The 23710-nt window shown below is 50.4% G+C and overlaps 1 protein-coding gene across 4 annotated transcripts; it reads right to left on the bottom strand.

The window, feature by feature from the left end:
• Positions 1 to 22225, bottom strand: pi4kb.L (phosphatidylinositol 4-kinase, catalytic, beta L homeolog). 4 transcript variants are annotated; one of them, XM_018228921.2, is made up of 12 exons: positions 22131 to 22225; positions 13550 to 14493; positions 8430 to 8474; positions 6863 to 7090; positions 5949 to 6176; positions 4077 to 4186; positions 3879 to 3983; positions 3675 to 3798; positions 3331 to 3596; positions 2752 to 2884; positions 1652 to 1772; positions 1 to 1495 (listed from the first exon to the last, which is right to left on the bottom strand). In XM_018228921.2, exons 2-12 carry the CDS (start codon positions 14465 to 14467, stop codon positions 1314 to 1316), a joined length of 2460 nt encoding a protein of 819 aa, XP_018084410.1. In that variant the 5' UTR covers positions 14468 to 14493; positions 22131 to 22225; the 3' UTR covers positions 1 to 1313.
• Positions 22226 to 23710: the final 1485 nt, after the last annotated feature.

Here is a 23710-nt window from a genome sequence, read left to right as displayed (position 1 = left end):
TCTGGGAATTATCACTTTTAATAGAAATAAACATGAAAGCGCTCAGACGTAATCATTTCTTAAAAAGCCCCCCCCCCCATTAATAAACTGGAGTCCCAGGTTGTCCCACCCCTAAATAAATAGGGGGCCATTTCCTCTCCGAGCAGCAAATCTTTCTGCCCCAAGGCCGTTCCAAATACCCCCTGAGCCCACACCCATTTCTGTCCCGTGAAGCTGCAGAGTCAGTGTTGGAGCCACAGGGAGAGGGGCCCTACAAAGGCTGTTGTGCTCTTGGGGCCCACGGCAGAGGGTATCAGGGAGTTACACAGAGAGAGATAGATTTCCTAATAAAATCATATAAATAAAAGAATAATGGGAGGAAGAAGTTGCCCCTCCTAATAACAGGCAGGAGTTGCCATAGAGCTGTGCCCATCAGTCAGTATTGAAGCAGAGAGCTTAGAGGGGTGCAGGAGAGACTATAAAAAAAACTTTGGGGTGCAGAGGAATTCAGAGTCCCGGGGCTGTCAGATGCAGGTATTTACATACAGGGGGCAAGCAGCCGTCACATTACTACATAAACACCCGCATAGCCCGGGGGGTCCCAATGGGTTAATCTGCTTCTCCCTTTCCTCCAGTTCAGCATTAACCCTTCCACAGATTTTTTAAAAAAGTCAAGAGGTCTGAACCCCCAAACTATGGTGGGAGGAGCCTGGTCACACGGGGAAGTTTTATGGCAAAGATGGGACCTCGTGGGCGGGATCAATTACACAGTGAGCATTAATAACAGTAAGGGGGATGGGAGGAAGAAGAATGATCACAGAGGGGCATTATGGGACATTAGACCTGGGGCTGAAGCATGATCCTGGGCGGGGGCAGAAATGGATTTAATCACATTATGGGGGTGATAGAACAGAGAGGACCTGCTGGGAGGAGCATTATAGCAGGAACCTGGTGGGAGGAGCTTGTAGCAAAGAGCAAGTGGGAGGAGCTTGATCACATGGGGGAGTAGGAGCAAGTGGAATGAGAAATGGGGGGGTAGGGATATAGTAGAGAGAATCTTGGGGGAGGAGCCAAACACTGAGTGGAAATACTGAATGAATGAGTGGGGGCGTGGGGCAGTTGCCTGCATAGTGGTCACCGTGGCCTAGTGCTGTAGCCAGGGAGGTGCAAGGGAGCCCTCCAGCCCCAAAGGAATAACCTCATTCTAAGTCATAATCCTGTACAATGTGCTGCGGGGGTTTCATTCTGTCCCCGCCCAACAGTAACAAAATAAAGATTTTGGTGAATGGGAAACCGTAGCTGATCCAGCCGGCCGGTGGCTCCTGGGGGGCGGGTCACATGATGCCATTGGTCAGATATTGGAATCCATCGTACAGTTTGGTGGTTATGGATCTCATGCTGCCGTCCACCATCTGCTCCACCAGGATCTGTAGCTGCTCCTCCGTCATGTTCATGTGGAAACGCTCCTTCAGGTTACGGATAGTGCTGGAGCCATGGAAGCAGGGCAGCTGGGAACCTGTGTGTGGAGGGCAGGAGTCAGGCCACAAGAAAGGAAGAGAGGGGGCAGGAGTCAGGGCACAAGAAGGGCACACAGGGTGGGGAGCTGGTGCACAAGTTATATGAAAGACATGAGCACACACAGCTCAGGGGCCAGACCATGGGGGCCACATACCTTGCTGCATGATTTCTACAACCTGCACCACTTTGTCCATGTGTTTCCGGGCAGCGATCAGTCCCTGCAGCATCAGCATCTTGTAGTAGTTGAACATGTCCCCATTCAGCCCCCCCATCACCTGCGGGAAGAGAAAGTGATCACATGATGTCTCTGCAGTAGCATAAATACTATGGAAAGTTTCTCTGGGTGTCTGCTGGTGGGAGCTGCCATAGTGATTGCTGTACATACTGATTTCTGTACATTCTGATTTCTGTAGATAGTGATTTCTGTACAGTTATTTCTGTACCTACTGATTTCTGTACATAGTGATTTCTGTACAGTTATTTCTGTACCTACTGATTGCTGTACATAGTGATTTCTGTAGTTATTTCTGTACATACTGATTTCTGTACAGTGATTTCTGTAGTGATTTCTGTACATACTGATTGCCATACATACTGATTTCTGTAGATAGTGATTTCTGTACAGTGATTTCTGTACCTACTGATTGCTGTACCTACTGATTGCTGTACTTACATCCACAAACTCAGCAGTGAGCTGTACATACTGATTGCTGTACATACTGATTGCTGTACATAGTGATTTCTGTACATAGTGATTTCTGTACATAGTGATTTCTGTACATAGTGATTGCTGTACATACTGATTGCTGTACATACTGATTGCTGTACATACTGATTGCTGTAGATAGTGATTTCTGTAGTGATTTCTGTACATAGTGATTTCTGTACAGTGATTTCTGCACATACTGATTGCCATACATACTGATTTCTGTAGATAGTGATTTCTGTACATAGTGATTTCTGTACAGTGATTTCTGTACCTACTGATTGCTGTACATACTGATTTCTGCACATACTGATTGCCATACATACTGATTTCTGTAGATAGTGATTTCTGTACATAGTGATTTCTGTACAGTGATTTCTGTACCTACTGATTGCTGTACCTACTGATTGCTGTACATACTGATTGCTGTACATACTGATTGCTGTACATACTGATTGCTGTACATAGTGATTGCTGTACATAGTGATTGCTGTACATACTGATTGCTGTACATACTGATTGCTGTACATAGTGATTGCTGTACTTACATCCACAAACTCAGCAGTGAGCTTGAAGGCCGAGGTCTCAAAGCCGAGGTTCCGGGGAGAGCTGGAGAGAATGAAGCCAAAGTCGATGTGGATAATGTGGCCCTCGGCGTCCAGGAGGATGTTACCATTGTGCCTGAGTGACAGGGGGGTGTCAGTATTAAATGAGTTGTTCACCTTTAAGTTAACTGTCAGTAGGATGTAGAGAGGGATATTTAATTTGACAATTTGCAATTGGTTTTCATTTTTTATTATTTGTGGTTTTTGATGTATTTAGCTTTTTATTCAGCAGCTCTCCAGTTTGTCATTTCAGTAATGTGGTTGCTAGGGTCCTAATTCCCCTAGCAACCATGCACTGATTTGAATAAGAGAATGGAATATGAGCAATAACCATACATTTGTAGCCTTACAGAGCATTTGTTTTTTATATGGGGTCAGTGACCCCTATTTGAAAGAGTCAAAAGAAGAAGGCAATTAAATAAAAATACTGTAAAAAATAAACAATGAAGACCAATTGAAAAGTTGCTTATAAGATAGTAAAAGATCCATTGTGAGTGTGTGACCGTATGTAGCCGCACTCACCTGTCCTTGACCTGCAGCAGGTAACACACCAGGCAGTAGGCGGCGCAGCTCTGCACAAAGTTGCGCTGAGCGGTGAGGAAAGCTTCGGTGGTGCAGCTGCCGTGTTCCTGCAGGAAATAATGCAACAACGAGAGCTGCGACTGCTTCTTCACCTGATGTATCGACACCGCATTCACCACCGGCTCAATCATTCCGCTGTCTCCCGAAATCACCAGGATCTTGTACGGCCGGATCCACAGAGGCACCCGCTCGCTCTCCCAGATGGACTGAGGGGTGAGACACCCGGTTACCCCATTGTGTGCCCAGCGGAGGGTCCTCTCCTCCCACTAACCCCCGGGACTCACCTGCAGCTGTTTCAGCACCTGAGAGGCCAAGAGCTCCTGGCGCAGGTCGTCCCCACACTTCACTATGACTGACAGGAGCCTCCAGTTTGGGAAGTGCCCATAGGGGGTGCCCTCCCTGATCCTCCTGCGGGGGTGGGGTAAAGGCATGAGAGACCATCCCCACCCTCTATACCCACATATGCCCCCCACATGTCACCCTCTCACCTGACTTTCTCCTCCCAAGGTTCTTTAAGGGCCACAGCTGAGGGGTCTTCGGGGTCCCTGCGGAACGTAGTTGGGGTGTGAGCCAATTGCTCTGACAGACGCCTCCTGTAGAGACAGAGAATCAGTGAGTGCACATTAACCCCCCCAATAACCCCTGTGCCCCCCATTACTCTGCATCCCGCAGGAAGGAGATCTCACCGGATGTCGCCGGCCGCTATAAACACGGGGTCCTTGCTCTCCTGACTGGTGATACTGTCCACCGAAAACTGAGAGATGTTGTCACAGCTGTTGGTATGAAGTTCAGGCAACTGGGGGTAAAAACAAACGGGGGGGAAGGGTAAGAACATGGACACTGCCCACTTTAGTTCTGCTGCAACATACAGGGTATAACCTGGCATGGACTTCTCTGTACTTCCTGCTCCTGGGCTGTTCTCTTTCCCATGGTCAGACAGGAACCTCCCCCTGGGTAAGTGAATCTCCCCCAGTACTTACCCAGGTACAGAGCTCTGATTCTCTGTACTTCCTGCTCCTGGGCTGTTCTCTTTCCCACGGTCAGACAGGAACCTCCCCCTGGGTAAGTGAATCTCCCCCAGTACTTACCCAGGTACAGAGCTCTGATTCTCTGTACTTCCTGCTCCTGGGCTGTTCTCTTTCCCATGGTCAGACAGGAACCTCCCCCTGGGTAAGTGAATCCAATCTCCCCCAGTACTTACCCAGGTACAGAGCTCTGATTCTCTGTACTTCCTGCTCCTGGGCTGTTCTCTTTCCCATGGTCAGACAGGAACCTCCCCCTGGGTAAGTGAATCCAATCTCCCCCAGTACTTACCCAGGTACAGAGCGCTGATTCTCTGTACTTCCTGCTCCTGGGCTGTTCTCTTCCCCATGGCAAGACAGGAACCTCCCCCTGGGTAAGTGAATCCAATCTCCCCCAGTACTTACCCAGGTACAGAGCTCTGATTCTCTGTACTTCCTGCTCCTGGGCTGTTCTCTTTCCCATGGTCAGACAGGAACCTCCCCCTGGGTAAGTGAATCCAATCTCCCCCAGTACTTACCCAGGTACAGAGCTCTGATTCTCTGTACTTCCTGCTCCTGGGCTGTTCTCTTTCCCACGGTCAGACAGGAACCTCCCCCTGGGTAAGTGAATCCAATCTCCCCCAGTACTTACCCAGGTACAGAGCTCTGATTCTCTGTACTTCCTGCTCCTGGGCTGTTCTCTTCCCCATGGCAAGACAGGAACCTCCCCCTGGGTAAGTGAATCCAATCTCCCCCAGTACTTACCCAGGTACAGAGCTCTGATTCTCTGTACTTCCTGCTCCTGGGCTGTTCTCTTTCCCATGGTCAGACAGGAACCTCCCCCTGGGTAAGTGAATCCAATCTCCCCCAGTACTTACCCAGGTACAGAGCTCTGATTCTCTGTACTTCCTGCTCCTGGGCTGTTCTCTTTCCCACGGTCAGACAGGAACCTCCCCCTGGGTAAGTGAATCCAATCTCCCCCAGTACTTACCCAGGTACAGAGCTCTGATTCTCTGTACTTCCTGCTCCTGGGCTGTTCTCTTCCCCATGGCAAGACAGGAACCTCCCCCTGGGTAAGTGAATCCAATCTCCCTCAGTACTTACCCAGGTACAGAGCTCTGATTCTCTGTACTTCCTGCTCCTGGGCTGTTCTCTTTCCCATGGTCAGACAGGAACCTCCCCCTGGGTAAGTGAATCCAATCTCCCCAGTACTTACCCAGGTACAGAGCTCTGATTCTCTGTACTTCCTGCTCCTGGGCTGTTCTCTTTCCCATGGTCAGACAGGAACCTCCCCCTGGGTAAGTGAATCCAATCTCCCCCAGTACTTACCCAGGTACAGAGCTCTGATTCTCTGTACTTCCTGCTCCTGGGCTGTTCTCTTTCCCATGGTCAGACAGGAACCTCCCCCTGGGTAAGTGAATCCAATCTCCCCCAGTACTTACCCAGGTACAAAGCTCTGATTCTCTGTACTTCCTGCTCCTGGGCTGTTCTCTTTCCCATGGTTTCAGATAAAAGGGCTGAGTGTGAGATTTAGCCCAGTACCCCTTTCCCACTCACCTCCACCTGCAGCTCCCCAATATCATCCACAGACCAGGCCTCATCATCGTTATCATAATTGGGGACGGTGGTGAAGCTGCTGGCTCGCTGCTCGTGGGTGATGCCGCACTCAGGCAGGTTCTCTACGGAGCGGGTGCTGCGGATTCGATTCTCCGGGATTCGGACCGGGACCAGCGATGTCTCAAAGTTTTCACATTCAAGAACCTCCACGTAGATCAGATAGGGGGCCTGGGGGGAGGGGTAATGGGACATTTTGTTTTATAACAGGGCATAAGGGATCTCTGTGGCCCTCACAGGGGCCTGGCAGAGGTAAATACACACACACGGGTGGTATATACACTCACAATAATACAAGGGTGGTATATACATTCACAATAATACAAGGGTGGTATATACACTCACACACACACACGGGTGGTATATACACTCACACATTAACACAGGGGTGGTATATACACACACACTCACACAAGGGTGGTATATACACTCACAATAATACAAATGTGGTATATACACTCGCACTCACACACGGGTGGTATATACACTCACATTAACACAGGGGTGGTATATACATTCACAATAATACAAGGGTGGTATATACACTCGCACTCACACAGGTGGTATATACACTCACAATAATACAAGGGTGGTATATACACTCGCACTCACACACGGGTGGTATATACACTCACATTAACACAGGGGTGGTATATACATTCACAATAATACAAGGGTGGTATATACACTCGCACTCACACAGGTGGTATATACACTCACAATCATACAAGGGTGGTATATACACTCACACACACACACAAGGGTGGTATATACACTCACAATAATACAAATGTGGTATATACACTCGCCCTCACACACACACGGGTGGTATATACACTCACAGAAGGGAGACTTACCTTATCCTTGGAGTTCAGTACAACAGCCTGTGTGTGTGGCACCCTCACCACGTGGTGGTCAAAGCCGGCGGTGGGCAGCCAGACCCGGGCGGGCAGCTTGTGGTTGAGTAAGGACAACTCAGAGATGAGCCTTTGGGTCTTCTGTTCCTTGGTGGGGAGGGTGGCCAATCGCTTTCCGATGCCCATGAGAGACTTGATGAATTCCCTCTCGGGAGCGAGGCGCACCGGCTGTCAGTTCAGAGATAGAGCCAGAGAGTCAGAGCAGAACAGTCTCCCCCACCTACAATGACATCCCCCGCCCCACTTCCTGGAGCAGCGCAGCTTCCTGGGTGCACATGGATAGACAAGGCGCTGGCTGGGGATCTGTACGACCAACACGTCCCTTAAATACTCACCTGTCACTGGGACACCCCCCAGCACTCACAGGGTTAATATATACATTATATGAGGAGTAGATCTGGTACCTGGGGGGCAGAACATTCAGGGTTTGGGGGGGGGGTCGCTCCATCAGAAGATTTGGACTAGACCCACCCCTGGGAATCCAGCCAACCAAATCCAACAACTACTTTGTCCACTACTTTCCAGGGATTAAAGGGGAAGTTAAATGCCAATTCCCAACTCTTTTAGGTTCTGGCTCCCGGGAACGTGAGGTGCAGTCCAGCAGGGAAATAACTTCCATTAGATCTGAGCAAGGCTGCTTTTAGCAGGGTATCAAGGGCAAGCAAAACCACGAGAGACAAGGAGGAGTATATAATAATAATAATAATGAAAAGATTGATAAAAAGTTACAGAAAATTTATGGATTTCCAACATAAAACACAGACATTTTATCCCATTTCCCAGGACATTTATGATCAAAATTTGCACGAATGAACAGCATTTCCTCTGCCACGCCCCCCCTACTTAGGGCACCCATTGGTTAGTGCTGGGAAGGCTGAACACTGGCACCGAGCTCCAACACTTGATGCCACGGCCTGTGGACCAGAGACAGAGACGTCTAAAGTGTGGAATTAGGACTGGAAACCAGGGAGAATGGGGCCCTTCTGTCTGTGCATGAGGGCCAACAATTAAAAGGAAATAAGGGAACAGAGAACCTGGCAGGTTCTGAAGGGATGCTGGGAGTTGTAGTTCACAAACAGGAAGTGGCAGCAGCATGAGCAACCCGACTGGAAGTGACCCTGCCTGGTATGCAACTGCCAGGTCCCTTGTCTGTACTGGAGTTTCCTGTTTGTAACTGGCCAATAAAACAGCTCCCCAAAACCATGCCCTGCCCCCACGTGCGGGAATCAGCAGTGACAGGGTGCATGTGGGGTGCAGCAAGCTGGGGCCCCCAGTAAAGGAGGCAGTGAATAGGTCTCAGAGACATGCACGTGGAGCACGGGGCAGCCATGTTGATCAAGCTGACCAATGGCAGGTGAGATGGGCGTGCAGAGGAGGAGCTGGGGAGTAAGGAGGAGGAGCTCCTAGGCATGGGGGCGGGGTTAGGTAGATGGAGCAGAGGAAATGCTGCCGGAAGGAAAGAGAAGCCAGTCCCCAGCCAACTACATGAAATCCGGTGGCCACTTACGGAGCAGAACGACCTATCGAGACTTTCCGAACTGGACGAGAGCTCCTGGGAAAGAGGGGCGGAGGGGAAAGGACAGGGGGATAAAGGGGAGAGAAAGGCACAGGTTTAGCCACCAAATGTCACAATGTCCCATTCTACCCACCATTGTGACTGCTCAGGTGGAGCAAGCAGCAAGTAGGGAGATTCTACCACAGCCAATCAGCTCTTTCATAAGCCTTCCCAGAGCCAATCAGGAGAGGTCACCCTCAACTGGAGACATTCAGAACAGGTCCAACCTGTTAACCTCTATCAACCAATCAGCACAACTCTTCCCTATGCTCTTCAAGAGCCAATCAGAGCAGCTTATTCCCTTGCTGCAACTCTTCCTATATTCCAAGGAAGCCAATCACTGCAGCTCTGGAAATGATCCAATAAGAGGAGCCTGCAACACTTACAGAATAGGTACTCACTACTGATATGGCTTCTCTTCTGTTTACTCTTAAACACACAGTATGAGGTATAGCTTATTGTGTGCCCAGAACATTCCTTCTCTGTATATTTGTATTTATACATATGGGAGGAGGAGGTGCCATATTGATTCCCTTAGACAGTACAGTATGAGGGTATAGCTTATTGTGTGCCCAGAACATTCCTTCTCTGTATATTTGTATTTATACATATGGGAGGAGGAGGTGCCATATTGATTCCCTTAGACAGTACAGTATAAGGGTATAGCTTATTGTGTGCCCAGAACATTCCTTCTCTGTATATTAGTATTTATACATATGGGAGGAGGTGCCATATTGATTCCCTTAGACAGTACAGTATGAGGGTATAGCTTATTGTGTGCCCAGAACATTCCTTCTCTGTATATTTGTATTTATACATATGGGAGGAGGAGGTGCCATATTGATTCCCTTAGACAGTACAGTATGAGGGTATAGCTTATTGTGTGCCCAGAACATTCCTTCTCTGTATATTTGTATTTATACATATGGGAGGAGGAGGTGCCATATTGATTCCCTTAGACAGTACAGTATGAGGGTATAGCTTAGTGTGTGCCCAGAACATTCCTTCTCTGTATATTTGTATTTATACATATGGGAGGAGGAGGTGCCATATTGATTCCCTTAGACCAGTGATCCCCAACCAGTAGCTCGTGAGCAACATGTTGCTCTCCAAACCATTGGTTGTTGCTCCCAGTGGTCTCAAAGCAGGTGCTTAATTTTGAATTCATGGCTTGGAGGCAAGTTTTGGTTGTATAAAAACCATGTGTACAGCCAAACAGAGCCTTAATGTAGGTTGACAATCCACATAGGGGCTACTATATGGCCAATCACAGCCCTTATTTGGCACCCCAGGAACATTTTTCATGCTAGTGTTGCTCCCCAACTCCTTTGACTTCTGAATGTTGCTCATGGGTTCTAAAGGTTGGGGATCCCTGCCTTAGACAGTACAGTATGAGGGTATAGCTTATTGTGTGCCCAGAACATTCCTTCTCTGTATATTTGTATTTATACATATGGGAGGAGGAGGTGCCATATTGATTCCCTTAGACAGTACAGTATGAGGGTATAGCTTACTGTGTGCCCAGAACATTCCTTCTCTGTATATTTGTATTTATACATATGGGAGGAGGAGGTGCCATATTGATTCCCTTAGACAGTACAGTATGAGGGTATAGCTTATTGTGTGCCCAGAACATTCCTTCTCTGTATATTTGTATTTATACATATGGGAGGAGGAGGTGCCATATTGATTCCCTTAGACAGTACAGTATGAGGGTATAGCTTATTGTGTGCCCAGAACATTCCTTCTCTGTATATTTGTATTTATACATATGGGAGGAGGAGGTGCCATATCGATTCCCTTAGACAGTACAGTATGAGGGTATAGCTTATTGTGTGCCCAGAACATTCCTTCTCTGTATATTTGTATTTATACATATGGGAGGAGGAGGTGCCATATTGATTCCCTTAGACAGTACAGTATGAGGGTATAGCTTAGTGTGTGCCCAGAACATTCCTTCTCTGTATATTTGTATTTATACATATGGGAGGAGGAGGTGCCATATTGATTCCCTTAAGACAGTACAGTATGAGGGTATAGCTTATTGTGTGCCCAGAACATTCCTTCTCTGTATATTTGTATTTATACATATGGGAGGAGGAGGTGCCATATTGATTCCCTTAGACAGTACAGTATGAGGGTATAGCTTAGTCAGTGTGCCCAGAACATTCCTTCTCTGTATATTTGTATTTATACATATGGGAGGAGGAGGTGCCATATTGATTCCCTTAAGACAGTACAGTATGAGGGTATAGCTTATTGTGTGCCCAGAACATTCCTTCTCTGTATATTTGTATTTATACATATGGGAGGAGGAGGTGCCATATTGATTCCCTTAGACAGTACGGTATGAGGGTATAGCTTATTGTGTGTCCAGAAATGGGGTGTATGAACAGGGCACACTGTCCCTTTAAGAGTGGATCTGTTCTGCCCCAGACACACAGAGGGGGGTATTAGTGAGACGTTATAAGGCACCACGAGGGGTCCGTGCCCAATAGACAGTGAGTCAGTAAAAAGGCTGACAGGGGAATTAGTCATCAGTGTGTCAGGGATAACGGGAATCTCCTTGTGTCTCAGGAACAATTAAGCCTTTGACTTGCCCAGAATGGGCCCCTGTGTGCCACACATCATGTGACTTAATCAGCTCTGAGCCGTCAATCATGTGCTGATCTGATGCTCGTCTCCTATTGGGTGTCACTCCCATCCCTCCCCGAGCCCAGCGACTGCTGTATTCTTTGTACAGGCAGCACATACACATGGGTGCCCACCCTGGAATGGATTTCACTAGCTGTTGCTGTACTACAACTCCCAGCAGCAACTGATACTCCAGCAACAGTTGGGAGGTGCAGTTCTACATGGCTGCAATGCGCACACACAATTCCCTGTGCTGAGCTAGGGGTGCCTGTTAGTATAGACTTATTACGGGGTGAAGTGCAGAGTACAGTAGCGTGTGACACACACAAGTGGGAGGAGTTACGCCCACGTGCAAGGCCTGTGACTCAGCCGACTGTCAGCTGGGCCTGGAGCATGTGGCAGTGGCTCTGTGTATAAAGGTGACGGGGGCAGGGTTTCTATACAATCTCTATGTCTCACTGGTGCACTCTCCTAGTCATGTACAGGGGCCCCACTTCTGGATACTTGGGGCCCAACAACTGCTCCTCTGGCCATTTCTTTTGCAGCCCCCCGGTGCTCCCCCAAATTACTACAGACTGGGTAGTGCCCGGCAGGATATCTACCTGTATAATGGGCACACCTGACACAACATGCCTGTATAATGGGTACACCTGACAACACACCTGTATAATGGGTACACCTGTATAACGGGTACACCTGTATAACGGGTACACCTGTATAACGGGTACACCTGTATAACGGGTACACCTGTATAACGGGTACACCTGTATAACGGGTACACCTGTATAATGGGTACACCTGTATAATGGGTACACCTGTATAACGGGCACACCTGTATAATGGGCACACCTGTATAATGGGTACACCTGTATAACGGGCACACCTGGCAGGACAGAGGGCACAGAAGGGAATGACATTCTGCATTGCACTGGGAGGAGGAGTGAGACTAAAGTACTGTAATATACAGAACACAATGAACAGGAGGATGGATTGGCGCTGGCCGGGCATCTACAGTTAACCCCGTGGGTGGGTGGCACGGAAAGGAACGACTCAGTGACATGGGAATAATGAACCTCTCAGACATTCCGAGTCTCCCAGGAAGCGACCCACAGAATCCTCCTGAATGGCACTTTGTCCAGAGCCCAGACAATGGAGAGCCGAGAGGAAAGTGCTTAGTCTGTGAGTTGGGCAGTGCCCACACATCTGCAGTCATCAGACTGGCAGCTCCTAATGAGGGAACCCAGCGAGTTGGCCCTATGCCTGCCGACACATTCACTGGAATCCCACCGCCCCAGTACAAAGGAGACTGAATTTGCCGTCTCTCGGCCAATCAGAAGGCAAGTTCTTACACACTCAGCCAATCACAGGCTTAGGTTCTCTATCAATGTGGTCTGATGGGACAAATACTCTGCTTGGCTCCGCTGCATTAGTTTTTCATTAGTGATGGGTATTGTGTGGCACCGAATGTGGCCCTCGTATAGTTACACAGCAAATAGACAGGGCCACTGGGCACTCACAGGAATTCCCAGGGCCAAAAGTACAAGTTATTAGAATAAGTCTCTACTGATCATAGTTAAAAGTATAAACGCTTCTCCATAGGCCCTACGCGTTTCCTACCTGCAAGGCACTTAATGCATGATTACAGTGAGAAATTGCACTTCGTATAGGGAGTTTCGGGCACATTTTTTCATACCTCAATTAGGGATGCACTGAATACACTATTTTGGATTCGGCCGAACCCCCGAATCCTTCAGGAAAGATTCGGCCGTATACCAAAGCAAATCTAAGTCATAATTTGCATATGCAAATCTACACCTGCCTTAATTTGCATATGCAAATTAGGGATGGGAAGGGGAAAACATTTTTTACTTCCTTGTTTTGTGTCAAAAAGTAATGCGATGTCCCTCCCCGCCCCTAATTTGCATATGCAAATTAGGATTTGGGTTTGGTTCGGCTGGGCAGAAGGATTCGGCTGAATCCTGCTGAAGAAGGCCGAATCCCGAACCAAATCCCGGATTCGGTGCATCTCTAACCTCAATAGTAACATGAAATATCATATTCTGAATTCATGCCCTGTCTCTTTAAGAATTGTTTTTTCTTTTTTCTTTTCTTCTAAATTGTTTCTGATTGGCTGTTTTCTGTATATGGATGGGACCATAGCCCATGATTAAGTGCCTTTCAGGTAGGAAACGCGTAGGGCCTATGGAGATGCGTTTATACTTTTAACTATGATTAATAAAGACCTATTCATAGCCCAGTCTGTTTTGGTTTGCCGCTCCCTGAAGCTGGGGGTCTGCTGCATCTGGACCACATGATCATCTTGGTGAGCACCTCTCTTTTCTTGCCTGGTATTGTTAGCACCGTTTGTAAACGGAGGCCCCCCATTCTGCTGAGGATTATACAAAACCCAGTAGCTCCCACTTGTTCCCCCATCTCACCTCGTCGTCGTTCTCCACTTTGGGGTTGCTCGATGTCCGCTTCAGGTTGCTGCTGAGGCTGATGCTGACCGTGGCATCAGATTTGGACCTTTGGTGAGTCCTCTTGGAAGGTGAGAGGCCCGTATCCGGGGCCAGGCTAAGGGGCGGGATCTCTCTCTTCTTGTGGGCGGGCTTGAGCTCGTCGGAGAGGATGAGCTTGCGGAGCTTGGTGCCGCGGGAGTGCCGCTGGGTGGAGATGTGCATGTCGGAGGAGTAAGCGCCCAGGAGCCACGCGCACTGCAGGGAGAAGTTGATGCTCTGGCGGCACCGATGGACCACGTAGGGTTTGATGGCGTCGCCCACGTCCTCGTCCATGTGAATGTACATATTGAGCAGCTGCGGCAGGTAAAAGTCCACGTCTTCATAGCGGAAACAGAAGAGCCGGTTGCCGATGTAGGCCTGGACCCCCGGCTCCTTGGAGTTGTACAGGTACGAAATCGCCATGGAAACATCGAATAACTTGCACTCAAAGAGCCGCAGGAGCCACGACTGTTTGGCCGAGTTGTTCTTCTGTCTCCGGCGGGCATTCTTTACACTGTTTATGTCCAATGGAGACTCCTCCTCGTTAATTCTGGAGCTGGTGGAAGTATGTCCGGTATTGGTAAGTTTCGGCTCTGTGTCCCCATTGGCCAGAGAACCTCCATCTCCAGCATCTCCACCATCTACTTTGTCCAAGCTCTCGACAGAGGAGCCGTGAATCATCTTGACTTTCTCAAGCACCTCCTGGCAGGCTTTCTGCGCCACATCTGGGTCTATAACCAACGACGCCTCCCCCACGCCCTCCGTAATGACACACAGGGCACTCCCTCCATTGCCCCGTAACACCAGCGACTGATCCGAGAGCTTCACAGGTACTGGTTCCACCATGGTGTCTCCCATCTCACGGCTCAGGCCTCAAGTCAGAGCTGCATAAGACAGAGAAATAAATCAGAAATGTGCAACACAGGGACCAATTGTGCAAATACACTTTATAGATCCCTGGTAAGGTCTCACCTAGAGCTCTGGGTTCAGTTCTACAGACCCGATCCCCAGGGGACAGAGACAGTGATACCACTTTATAGATCCCTGGTAAGGTCTCACCTAGAGCTCTGGGTTCAGTTCTACAGACCCGATCCCCAGGGGACAGAGAGAGACAGTGATACCACTTTATAGATCCCTGGTAAGGTCTCACCTAGAGCTCTGGGTTCAGTTCTAGAGACCCGATCCCCAGGGGACAGAGAGAGACAGTGATACCACTTTATAGATCCCTGGTAAGGTCTCAACTAGAGCTCTGGGTTCAGTTCTACAGACCCGATCCCCAGGGGACAGAGAGAGACAGTGATACCACTTTATAGATCCCTGGTAAGGTCTCACCTAGAGCTCTGTGTTCAGTTCTACAGACCCGATCCCCAGGGGACAGAGAGAGACAGTGATACCACTTTATAGATCCCTGGTAAGGTCTCACCTAGAGCTCTGTGTTCAGTTCTACAGACCCGATCCCCAGGGGACAGAGAGAGACAGTGATACCACTTTATAGATCCCTGGTAAGGTCTCACCTAGAGTTCTGGGTTCAGTTCTACAGACCCGATCCCCAGGGGACAGAGAGAGACAGTGATACCACTTTATAGATCCCTGGTAAGGTCGCACCTAGAGCTCTGGGTTCAGTTCTACAGACCGATCCCCAGGGGACAGAGAGAGACAGTGATACCACTTTATAGATCCCTGGTAAGGTCTCACCTAGAGCTCTGGGTTCAGTTCTACAGACCCGATTCCCCAGGGGACAGAGAGAGACAGTGATACCACTTTATAGATCCCTGGTAAGGTCTCACCTAGAGCTCTGGGTTCTGTTCTACAGACCCGATCCCCAGGGGACAGAGACAGTGATACCACTTTATAGATCCCTGGTAAGGTCTCACCTAGAGCTCTGGGTTCTGTTCTACAGACCCGATCCCCAGGGGACAGAGAGAGACAGTGATACCACTTTATAGATCCCTGGTAAGGTCTCACCTAGAGCTCTGGGTTCAGTTCTACAGACCCGATCCCCAGGGGATAGAGACAGTGATACCACTTTTTAGATCCCTAGTAAAGTCTCACCTAGAGCTCTGGGTTCAGTTCTACAGACCCGATCCCCAGGGGACAGAGAGAGACAGTGATACCACTTTATAGATCCCTGGTAAGGTCTCACAGAGACAGATGCAGCACTAACACTGCCAGGAAACATTAGCAATAAGGAACAGACTGGTGCAACAGGGTCTAATCCACATTCCAGTCAGAGGGCACTTCATTATATAAAGTGGCATACAGTGGCACTGACAGACTGGCACAATACAATGGTGTGCTGGCATGGAGAGGTGCATGTGGAGGTGCATGGGGGGGATGCATGTGGAGGTGCATGGGGGGATGCATGGGGGAACTCAGATTTGTGTCAGTGCCTCAGAGCAGGCTGTTCCCAAGGAGACAAGAGGGTGCTCCGTGTTTGCTCGCTGGGTGCAGCCATGACCTGGATTCCACACGCCTGTTTATTGGCTGAACTGACAGTGAGGGGGCGGCTGTCAGGAGTGAAATTGAGTCTGGGAACAAGGCCTTGGGGCAGGAGTAGGGTTACATGGAAAGCCCAGGCTCTGGTTACCAGTGCAGCCTGACTCCGGATCAGGATATAAGTTTCCAGGACAAAGACATCAGCTGCTGCCAATGGAGCATAGAAACAAAACTGCCAGCAGGGTCCCCCCCCCACACCAAACATCAGCCTCTTTCCTTCCCCCTTCCCACCCGTGAGACACCAAGCACTGTATATATATGTATATATATATATATATATGTTTCCTAAACCAGCTCCCTGTGTCAGCATCCCTCATTAAACCACTAGAGTGTAAGCTCCTTGGCTGCGGGATTTCCCATTATACCATGGCTATTACTCAGCATAAGGAGGCATGAGTCAATATTAAAAGCTTAGAATGCAGTGGGCGCTGAGTGGGTTCATAAGAATCAGTAATAGTACCGGTACCACTAGCCCTTCCCTGGTATAATGGCTTGTAGTTAGGGGACCTCAAAGAAAACATCAGTGACACATAGAATTCCTGCCAACAAGATGCCTTGTACTTCACTTCCCTTCATTTGTGTTCAGCACTAGGGAAGCGCAGGCTGCAGGACACAGTTCAGCACTAGGGAAGCGCAGGCTGCAGGACACAGTTCAGCACTAGGGAAGCGCAGGCTCAGGACACAGTTCAGCACTAGGGAAGCGCAGGCTGCAGGGAACAAGTTCAGCACTAGGGAAGCGCAGGCTGACACAGTTCGCATAGAAGCGCAGGCTGCAGGACACAGTTCAGCACTAGGAAAGCGCAGGCTGCAGGACACAGTTCAGCACTAGGGAAGCGCAGGCTGCAGGACACAGTTCAGCACTAGGGAAGCGCAGGCTGCAGGACACAGTTCAGCACTAGGGAAGCGCAGGCTGCAGGACACAGTTCAGCACTAGGAAGCGCAGGCTGCAGGACACAGTTCAGCACTAGGGAAGCGCAGGCTGCAGGACACAGTTCAGCACTAGGGAAGCGCAGGCTGCAGGACACAGTTCAGCACTAGGGAAGCGCAGGCTGCAGGACACAGCTCAGCACTAGGGAAGCGCAGGTTGCAGGACACAGTTCAGCACTAGGGAAGCGCAGGCTGCAGCACACAGTTCAGCACTAGGAAAGCGCAGGCTGCAGGACACAGTTCAGCACTAGGGAAGCGCAGGCTGCAGGACACAGTTCAGCACTAGGGAAGCGCAGGCTGCAGGACACAGTTCAGCACTAGGGAAGCGCAGGCTGCAGGACACAGTTCAGCACTAGGGAAGCGCAGGCTGCAGGACACAGTTCAGCACTAGGGAAGCGCAGGCTGCAGGACACAGTTCAGCACTAGGGAAGCGCAGGCTGCAGGACACAGTTCAGCACTAGGGAAGCGCAGGCTCCAGGACACAGTTCAGCACTAGGGAAGCGCAGGCTGCAGGACACAGTTCAGCACTAGGGAAGCGCAGGCTGCAGGACACAGTTCAGCACTAGGAAGCGCAGGCTCCAGGACACAGTTCAGCACTAGGGAAGCGCAGGTTGCAGGACACAGTTCAGCACTAGGGAAGCGCAGGCTGCAGGACACAGTTCAGCACTAGGGAAGCGCAGGCTGCAGGACACAGTTCAGCACTAGGGAAGCCCAGGCTGCAGGACACAGTTCAGCACTAGGGAAGCGCAGGCTGCAGGACACAGTTCAGCACTAGGGAAGCGCAGGCTGCAGGACACAGTTCAGCACTAGGGAAGCGCAGGCTCCAGGACACAGTTCAGCACTAGGGAAGCGCAGGTTGCAGGACACAGTTCAGCACTAGGGAAGCGCAGGCTGCAGGACACAGTTCAGCACTAGGGAAGCGCAGGCTGCAGGACACAGTTCAGCACTAGGGAAGCCCAGGCTGCAGGACACAGTTCAGCACTAGGAAAGCGCAGGCTGCAGGACACAGTTCAGCACTAGGGAAGCGCAGGCTGCAGGACACAGTTCAGCACTAGGGAAGCGCAGGCTGCAGGACAGTTCAGCACTAGGGAAGCGCAGGCTGCAGGACACAGTTCAGCACTAGGGAAGCGCAGGCTGCAGGACACAGTTCAGCACTAGGGAAGCGCAGGCTGCAGGACACAGTTCAGCACTAGGGAAGCGCAGGCTGCAGGACACAGTTCAGCACTAGGGAAGCGCAGGCTGCAGGACACAGTTCAGCACTAGGGAAGCCCAGGCTGCAGGACACAGTTCAGCACTAGGAAAGCGCAGGCTGCAGGACACAGTTCAGCACTAGGGAAGCGCAGGCTGCAGGACACAGTTCAGCACTAGGGAAGCGCAGGCTGCAGGACAGTTCAGCACTAGGGAAGCGCAGGCTGCAGGACACAGTTCAGCACTAGGGAAGCGCAGGCTGCAGGACACAGTTCAGCACTAGGGAAGCGCAGGCTGCAGGACACAGTTCAGCACTAGGGAAGCGCAGGCTGCAGGACACAGTTCAGCACTAGGGAAGCGCAGGCTGCAGGACACAGTTCAGCACTAGGGAAGCGCAGGCTGCAGGACACAGTTCAGCACTAGGGAAGCGCAGGCTGCAGGACACAGTTCAGCACTAGGGAAGCGCAGGCTGCAGGACACAGTTCAGCACTAGGGAAGCGCATGGCTACAGGACACAGTTCAGCACTAGGGAAGCGCAGGTTGCAGGACACAGTTCAGCACTAGGGAAGCGCAGGCTGCAGGACACAGTTCAGCACTAGGGAAGCGCAGGCTGCAGGACACAGTTCAGCACTAGGGAAGCGCAGGCTGCAGGACACAGTTCAGCACTAGGGAAGCGCAGGCTGCAGGACACAGTTCAGCACTAGGGAAGCACAGGCTACAGGACACAGTTCAGCACTAGGGAAGCGCAGGCTGCAGGACACAGTTCAGCACTAGGGAAGCGCAGGCTGCAGGATACAGTTCAGCACTAGGGAAGCGCAGGCTGCAGGACACAGTTCAGCACTAGGGAAGCGCAGGCTGCAGGATACAGTTCAGCACTAGGGAAGCGCAGGCTGCAGAGCTAAGAGTCATATTGAATGCAGAGTGTAAAGCAGAGCAGGAAGTACGTGTGGAGCACTTGGAGGGCCACTCCTCTCCCATTCAGTAACAATTGTTCTGTAAAGAAGGAGAGAGGCAGGGGGTGGGGAATCAGGGTTTGGCCAATGTGACGTTGTCATTGAGCAAACCGTTGGTGTCACTGGCTGGAACTGTAACTCCCACATGGACTGATACAGGACTTTTGTGCAACACCTTATAATGGGGGGATACACTTATTCTCATGTCCCACTGCAGTCAGTCCAACCTCCTGGTCACCCAACTAACCACTGGCCTGGGAGCAAGGGCCAAAGGCAACAACTCCCAACATGCACAGCTCTTACTACAGGTAATGTACCAACGGTCTGCTGTCTCCCCCAGTACTAAACTCATAGGATACTCACTGCCCTCACTATACTCCCCCCCAGTACTAAACTCATAGGATACTCACTGCCCTCACTATACTCCCCCCCAGTACTAAACTCATAGGATACTCACTGCCCTCACTACACCCCCCCAGTACTAAACTCATAGGATACTCACTGTCCTCACTATTCCCCCAGTACTAAACTCATAGGATACTCACTGTCCTCACTATACTCCCCCCCAGTACTAAACTCATAGGATACTCACTGCCCTCACTACACCCCCCCAGTACTAAACTCATAGGATACTCACTGTCCTCACTATTCCCCCAGTACTAAACTCATAGGATACTCACTGTCCTCACTATACCCCCCAGTACTAAACTCATAGGATACTCACTATACCCCCACAGTACTAAACTCATAGGATACTCAATGTCCTCACTATACCCCCACCCCCCCAGTCCTAAACTCATAGGATACTCACTGTCCTCACTATACCCCCCCAGTACTAAACTCATAGGATACTCACTGCCCTCACTATACCCCCAGTACTAAACTCATAGGATACTCACTGCCCTCACTATACCCCCCAGTACTAAACTCATAGGATACTCACTGTCCTCACTACACCCCCCAGTACTAAACTCATTAGGATACTCACTGCCCTCACTACACCCCCCCCCAGTACTAAACTCATAGGATACTCACTGCCCTCACTACACACCCCCAGTACTAAACTCATAGGATACTCACTGTCCTCACTATACCCCCCCAGTACTAAACTCATAGGATACTCACTGCCCTCACTACACCCCCCCCCCAGTACTAAACTCATAGGATACTCACTGCCCTCACTATACCCCCCAGTACTAAACTCATAGGATACTCACTGCCCTCACTATACCCCCCCCCAAGTACTAAACTCATAGGATACTCACTGTCCTCACTACACCCCCCCCAGTACTAAACTCATAGGATACTCACTGCCCTCACTACACCCCCCCCCAGTACTAAACTCATAGGATACTCACTGCCCTCACTACACACCCCCCAGTACTAAACTCATAGGATACTCACTGTCCTCACTATACCCCCCCAGTACTAAACTCATAGGATACTCACTGCCCTCACTACACCCCCCCCAGTACTAAACTCATAGGATACTCACTGCCCTCACTACACCCCCCCCCCAGTACTAAACTCATAGGATACTCACTGCCCTCACTACACCCCCCCCAGTACTAAACTCATAGGACACTCACTGCCCTCACTACACCCCCCCCCAGTACTAAACTCATAGGATACTCACTGCCCTCACTACACCCCCCCAGTACTAAACTCATAGGATACTCACTGTCCTCACTATACCCCCCAGTACTAAACTCATAGGATACTCACTGTCCTCACTATACCCCCCCCAGTACTAAACTCATAGGATACTCACTGCCCTCACTACACCCCCCAGTACTAAACTCATAGGATACTCACTGTCCTCACTATACCCCCCCAGTACTAAACTCATAGGATACTCAATGTCCTCACTATACCCCCACCCCCCCAGTCCTAAACTCATAGGATACTCACTGTCCTCACTATACCCCCCAGTACTAAACTCATAGGATACTCACTGCCCTCACTACACCCCCCCCAGTACTAAACTCATAGGATACTCACTGCCCTCACTATACCCCCCCCCCAGTACTAAACTCATAGGATACTCACTGCCCTCACTACACCCCCCCAGTACTAAACTCATAGGATACTCACTGTCCTCACTATTCCCCCAGTACTAAACTCATAGGATACTCACTGTCCTCACTATACCCCCCAGTACTAAAACTCATAGGATACTCACTATACCCCCACAGTACTAAACTCATAGGATACTCAATGTCCTCACTATACCCCCACCCCCCAGTCCTAAACTCATAGGATACTCACTGTCCTCACTATACCCCGCCAGTACTAAACTCATAGGATACTCACTGCCCTCACTATACCCCCCAGTACTAAACTCATAGGATACTCACTGCCCTCACTATACCCCCCCAGTACTAAACTCATAGGATACTCACTGCCCTCACTATACCCCCCCCAGTACTAAACTCATAGGATACTCACTGCCCTCACTATACCCCCCCAGTACTAAACTCATAGGATACTCACTGCCCTCACTATACCCCCCCAGTACTAAACTCATAGGATACTCACTGTCCTCACTATACCCCCCCAGTACTAAACTCATAGGATACTCACTGCCCTCACTACACCCCCCCCCAGTACTAAACTCATAGGATACTCACTGCCCTCACTACACCCCCCCAGTACTAAACTCATAGGATACTCACTGCCCTCACTATACCCCCCCAGTACTAAACTCATAGGATACTCACTGTCCTCACTATACACAACGTTACACAGACACACAGAAGACACAGCTCGGTACCTCCATTCCGTTTCAGGGATCAGCGCTCACAGAGGCGAGTCCCAGCCCCATCCCTCGCTCCTCTCACCGGGACCATAGAGCCGCGCAGCGTTGGGCGGACTGGACACCATAGAGACGCGGCGGCCCCAGAGACAGCGTTAGAACCATAAAAACTACAGCCAGCTAGAGCGCCCTGGAAATTTACCATAGAGAAGATTCACTGGTACGAAGGGCCCGCGATGGAGGTCTGCAGCTTTCGACTCTATTTCTCCTGTGCTTTGCGCCCCTTAGTGTCTGTTACATTTCTGCTACTTTGTATTGAGAGCAATAAGTTACAGCAGTTTTATTACATTGTTTGTATCCCGTGTCCTACACTTATCCCTGACTTTGTGTCATTTACTTATCATATACCTTTGTTTTATTCACTTCCCAGAACTTCCCTCTGTCCTCAACTGCTCCTCCATTATCTGCATCTCTTACACCTCAAATTACTCTTCACACTCTCACGTCTCCCCTTCATCTGTACAGCCCCCCAACACTCTGTCTCCTCCATCTGTGCAGCCCCCTCACAGGTCTCTCCTTCATGGGTACAGAGCTCCTCAACCCTCACAGGTCTCTCCTACATGGGCACAGAGCTCCTCAACCTTCACATGTCTCTCCTTCATGGGCACAGAGCTCCCCAACCCTCACATGTCTCTCCTTCATGGGCACAGAGCTCCCCAACCCTCACAGGTCTCTCCTTCATGGGACACAGAGTTCCCAAACCCTCACAGGTCTCTCCTTCATGGGTACAGAGACTCCCCAACCCTCGCACGTCTCTCCTTCATGGGTACAGAGCTCCCAACCCTCACATGTCTCTCCTTCATGGGTACAGAGCTCCCCAACCCTCACATGTCTCTCCTTCATGGGCACAGAGCTCCCCAACCCTCACAGGTCTCTCCTTCATGGGCACAGAGCTCCCCAACCCTCACATGTCTCTCCTTCATGGGCACAGAGCTCCCCAACCCTCACATGTCTCTCCTTCATGGGCACAGAGTTCCCAACCCTCACATGTCTCTCCTTCATGGGCACAGAGCTCCCCAACCCTCACATGTCTCTCCTTCATGGGCACAGAGCTCCCAACCCTCACAGGTCTCTCCTTCATGGGACACAGAGCTCCCAACCCTCACAGTCTCTCCTTCATGGACAGAGCTCCCCAACCCTCACAGGTCTCTCCTTCATGGGCACAGAGCTCCCCAACCCTCAGGTCTCTCCTTCAGGACCAGAGCTCCCCAACCCTCACATGTCTCTCCTTCATGGGACACAGAGCTCCCAACCCTCACAGTCTCTCCTTCATGGGACAGAGCTCCCCAACCTCACATGTCTCTCCTTCATGGCACAGACTCCCAACCCTCACATGTCTCTCCTTCATGGGCACAGAGCTCCCAACCCTCACAGTCTCTCCTTCATGGGCACAGAGCTCCCCAACCCTCACGTCTCTCCTTCAGGGACAGAGCTCCCAACCCTCACAGTCTCTCCTTCATGGACACAGAGTCCCAACCCTCACAGTCTCTCCTTCATGGACAGACTCCCCAACCCTCACAGTCTCTCCTTCATGGACAGAGTCCCACCCTCACAGTCTCTCCTTCATGGCACAGAGCTCCCCAACCCTCACATGTCTCTCCTTCATGGCACAGAGCTCCCAACCCTCACATGTCTCTCCTCATGGGCACAGAGTCCCAACCTCACAGTCTCTCCTTCATGGCACAGAGTCCCAAACCTCACAGGTCTCTCCTCATGGGCACA

The sequence above is a fragment of the Xenopus laevis genome, chromosome 8L (assembly GCF_017654675.1).
Source record: "Xenopus laevis strain J_2021 chromosome 8L, Xenopus_laevis_v10.1, whole genome shotgun sequence".
Taxonomy (NCBI): Eukaryota; Metazoa; Chordata; class Amphibia; order Anura; family Pipidae; genus Xenopus; species Xenopus laevis.
Note: the sequence above shows the minus strand (reverse complement) of the source record. Positions and strands in the feature narration are given on the sequence as shown.

Coding starts and splice junctions, on each gene's coding strand:
- pi4kb.L (XM_018228921.2), bottom strand. CDS start 14,467: ATGGGAGACACCATGGTGGAACCAGTACCTGTGAAGCTCTCGGATCAG. Junction 8,475..13,549: donor AAGTGGAGAACGACGACGAG/GTGAGATGGGGG, acceptor CCTCTTTCCCAG/GAGCTCTCGTCCAGTTCGGA. Junction 4,187..5,948: donor TTGGGGAGCTGCAGGTGGAG/GTGAGTGGGAAA, acceptor TTTTACCCCCAG/TTGCCTGAACTTCATACCAA.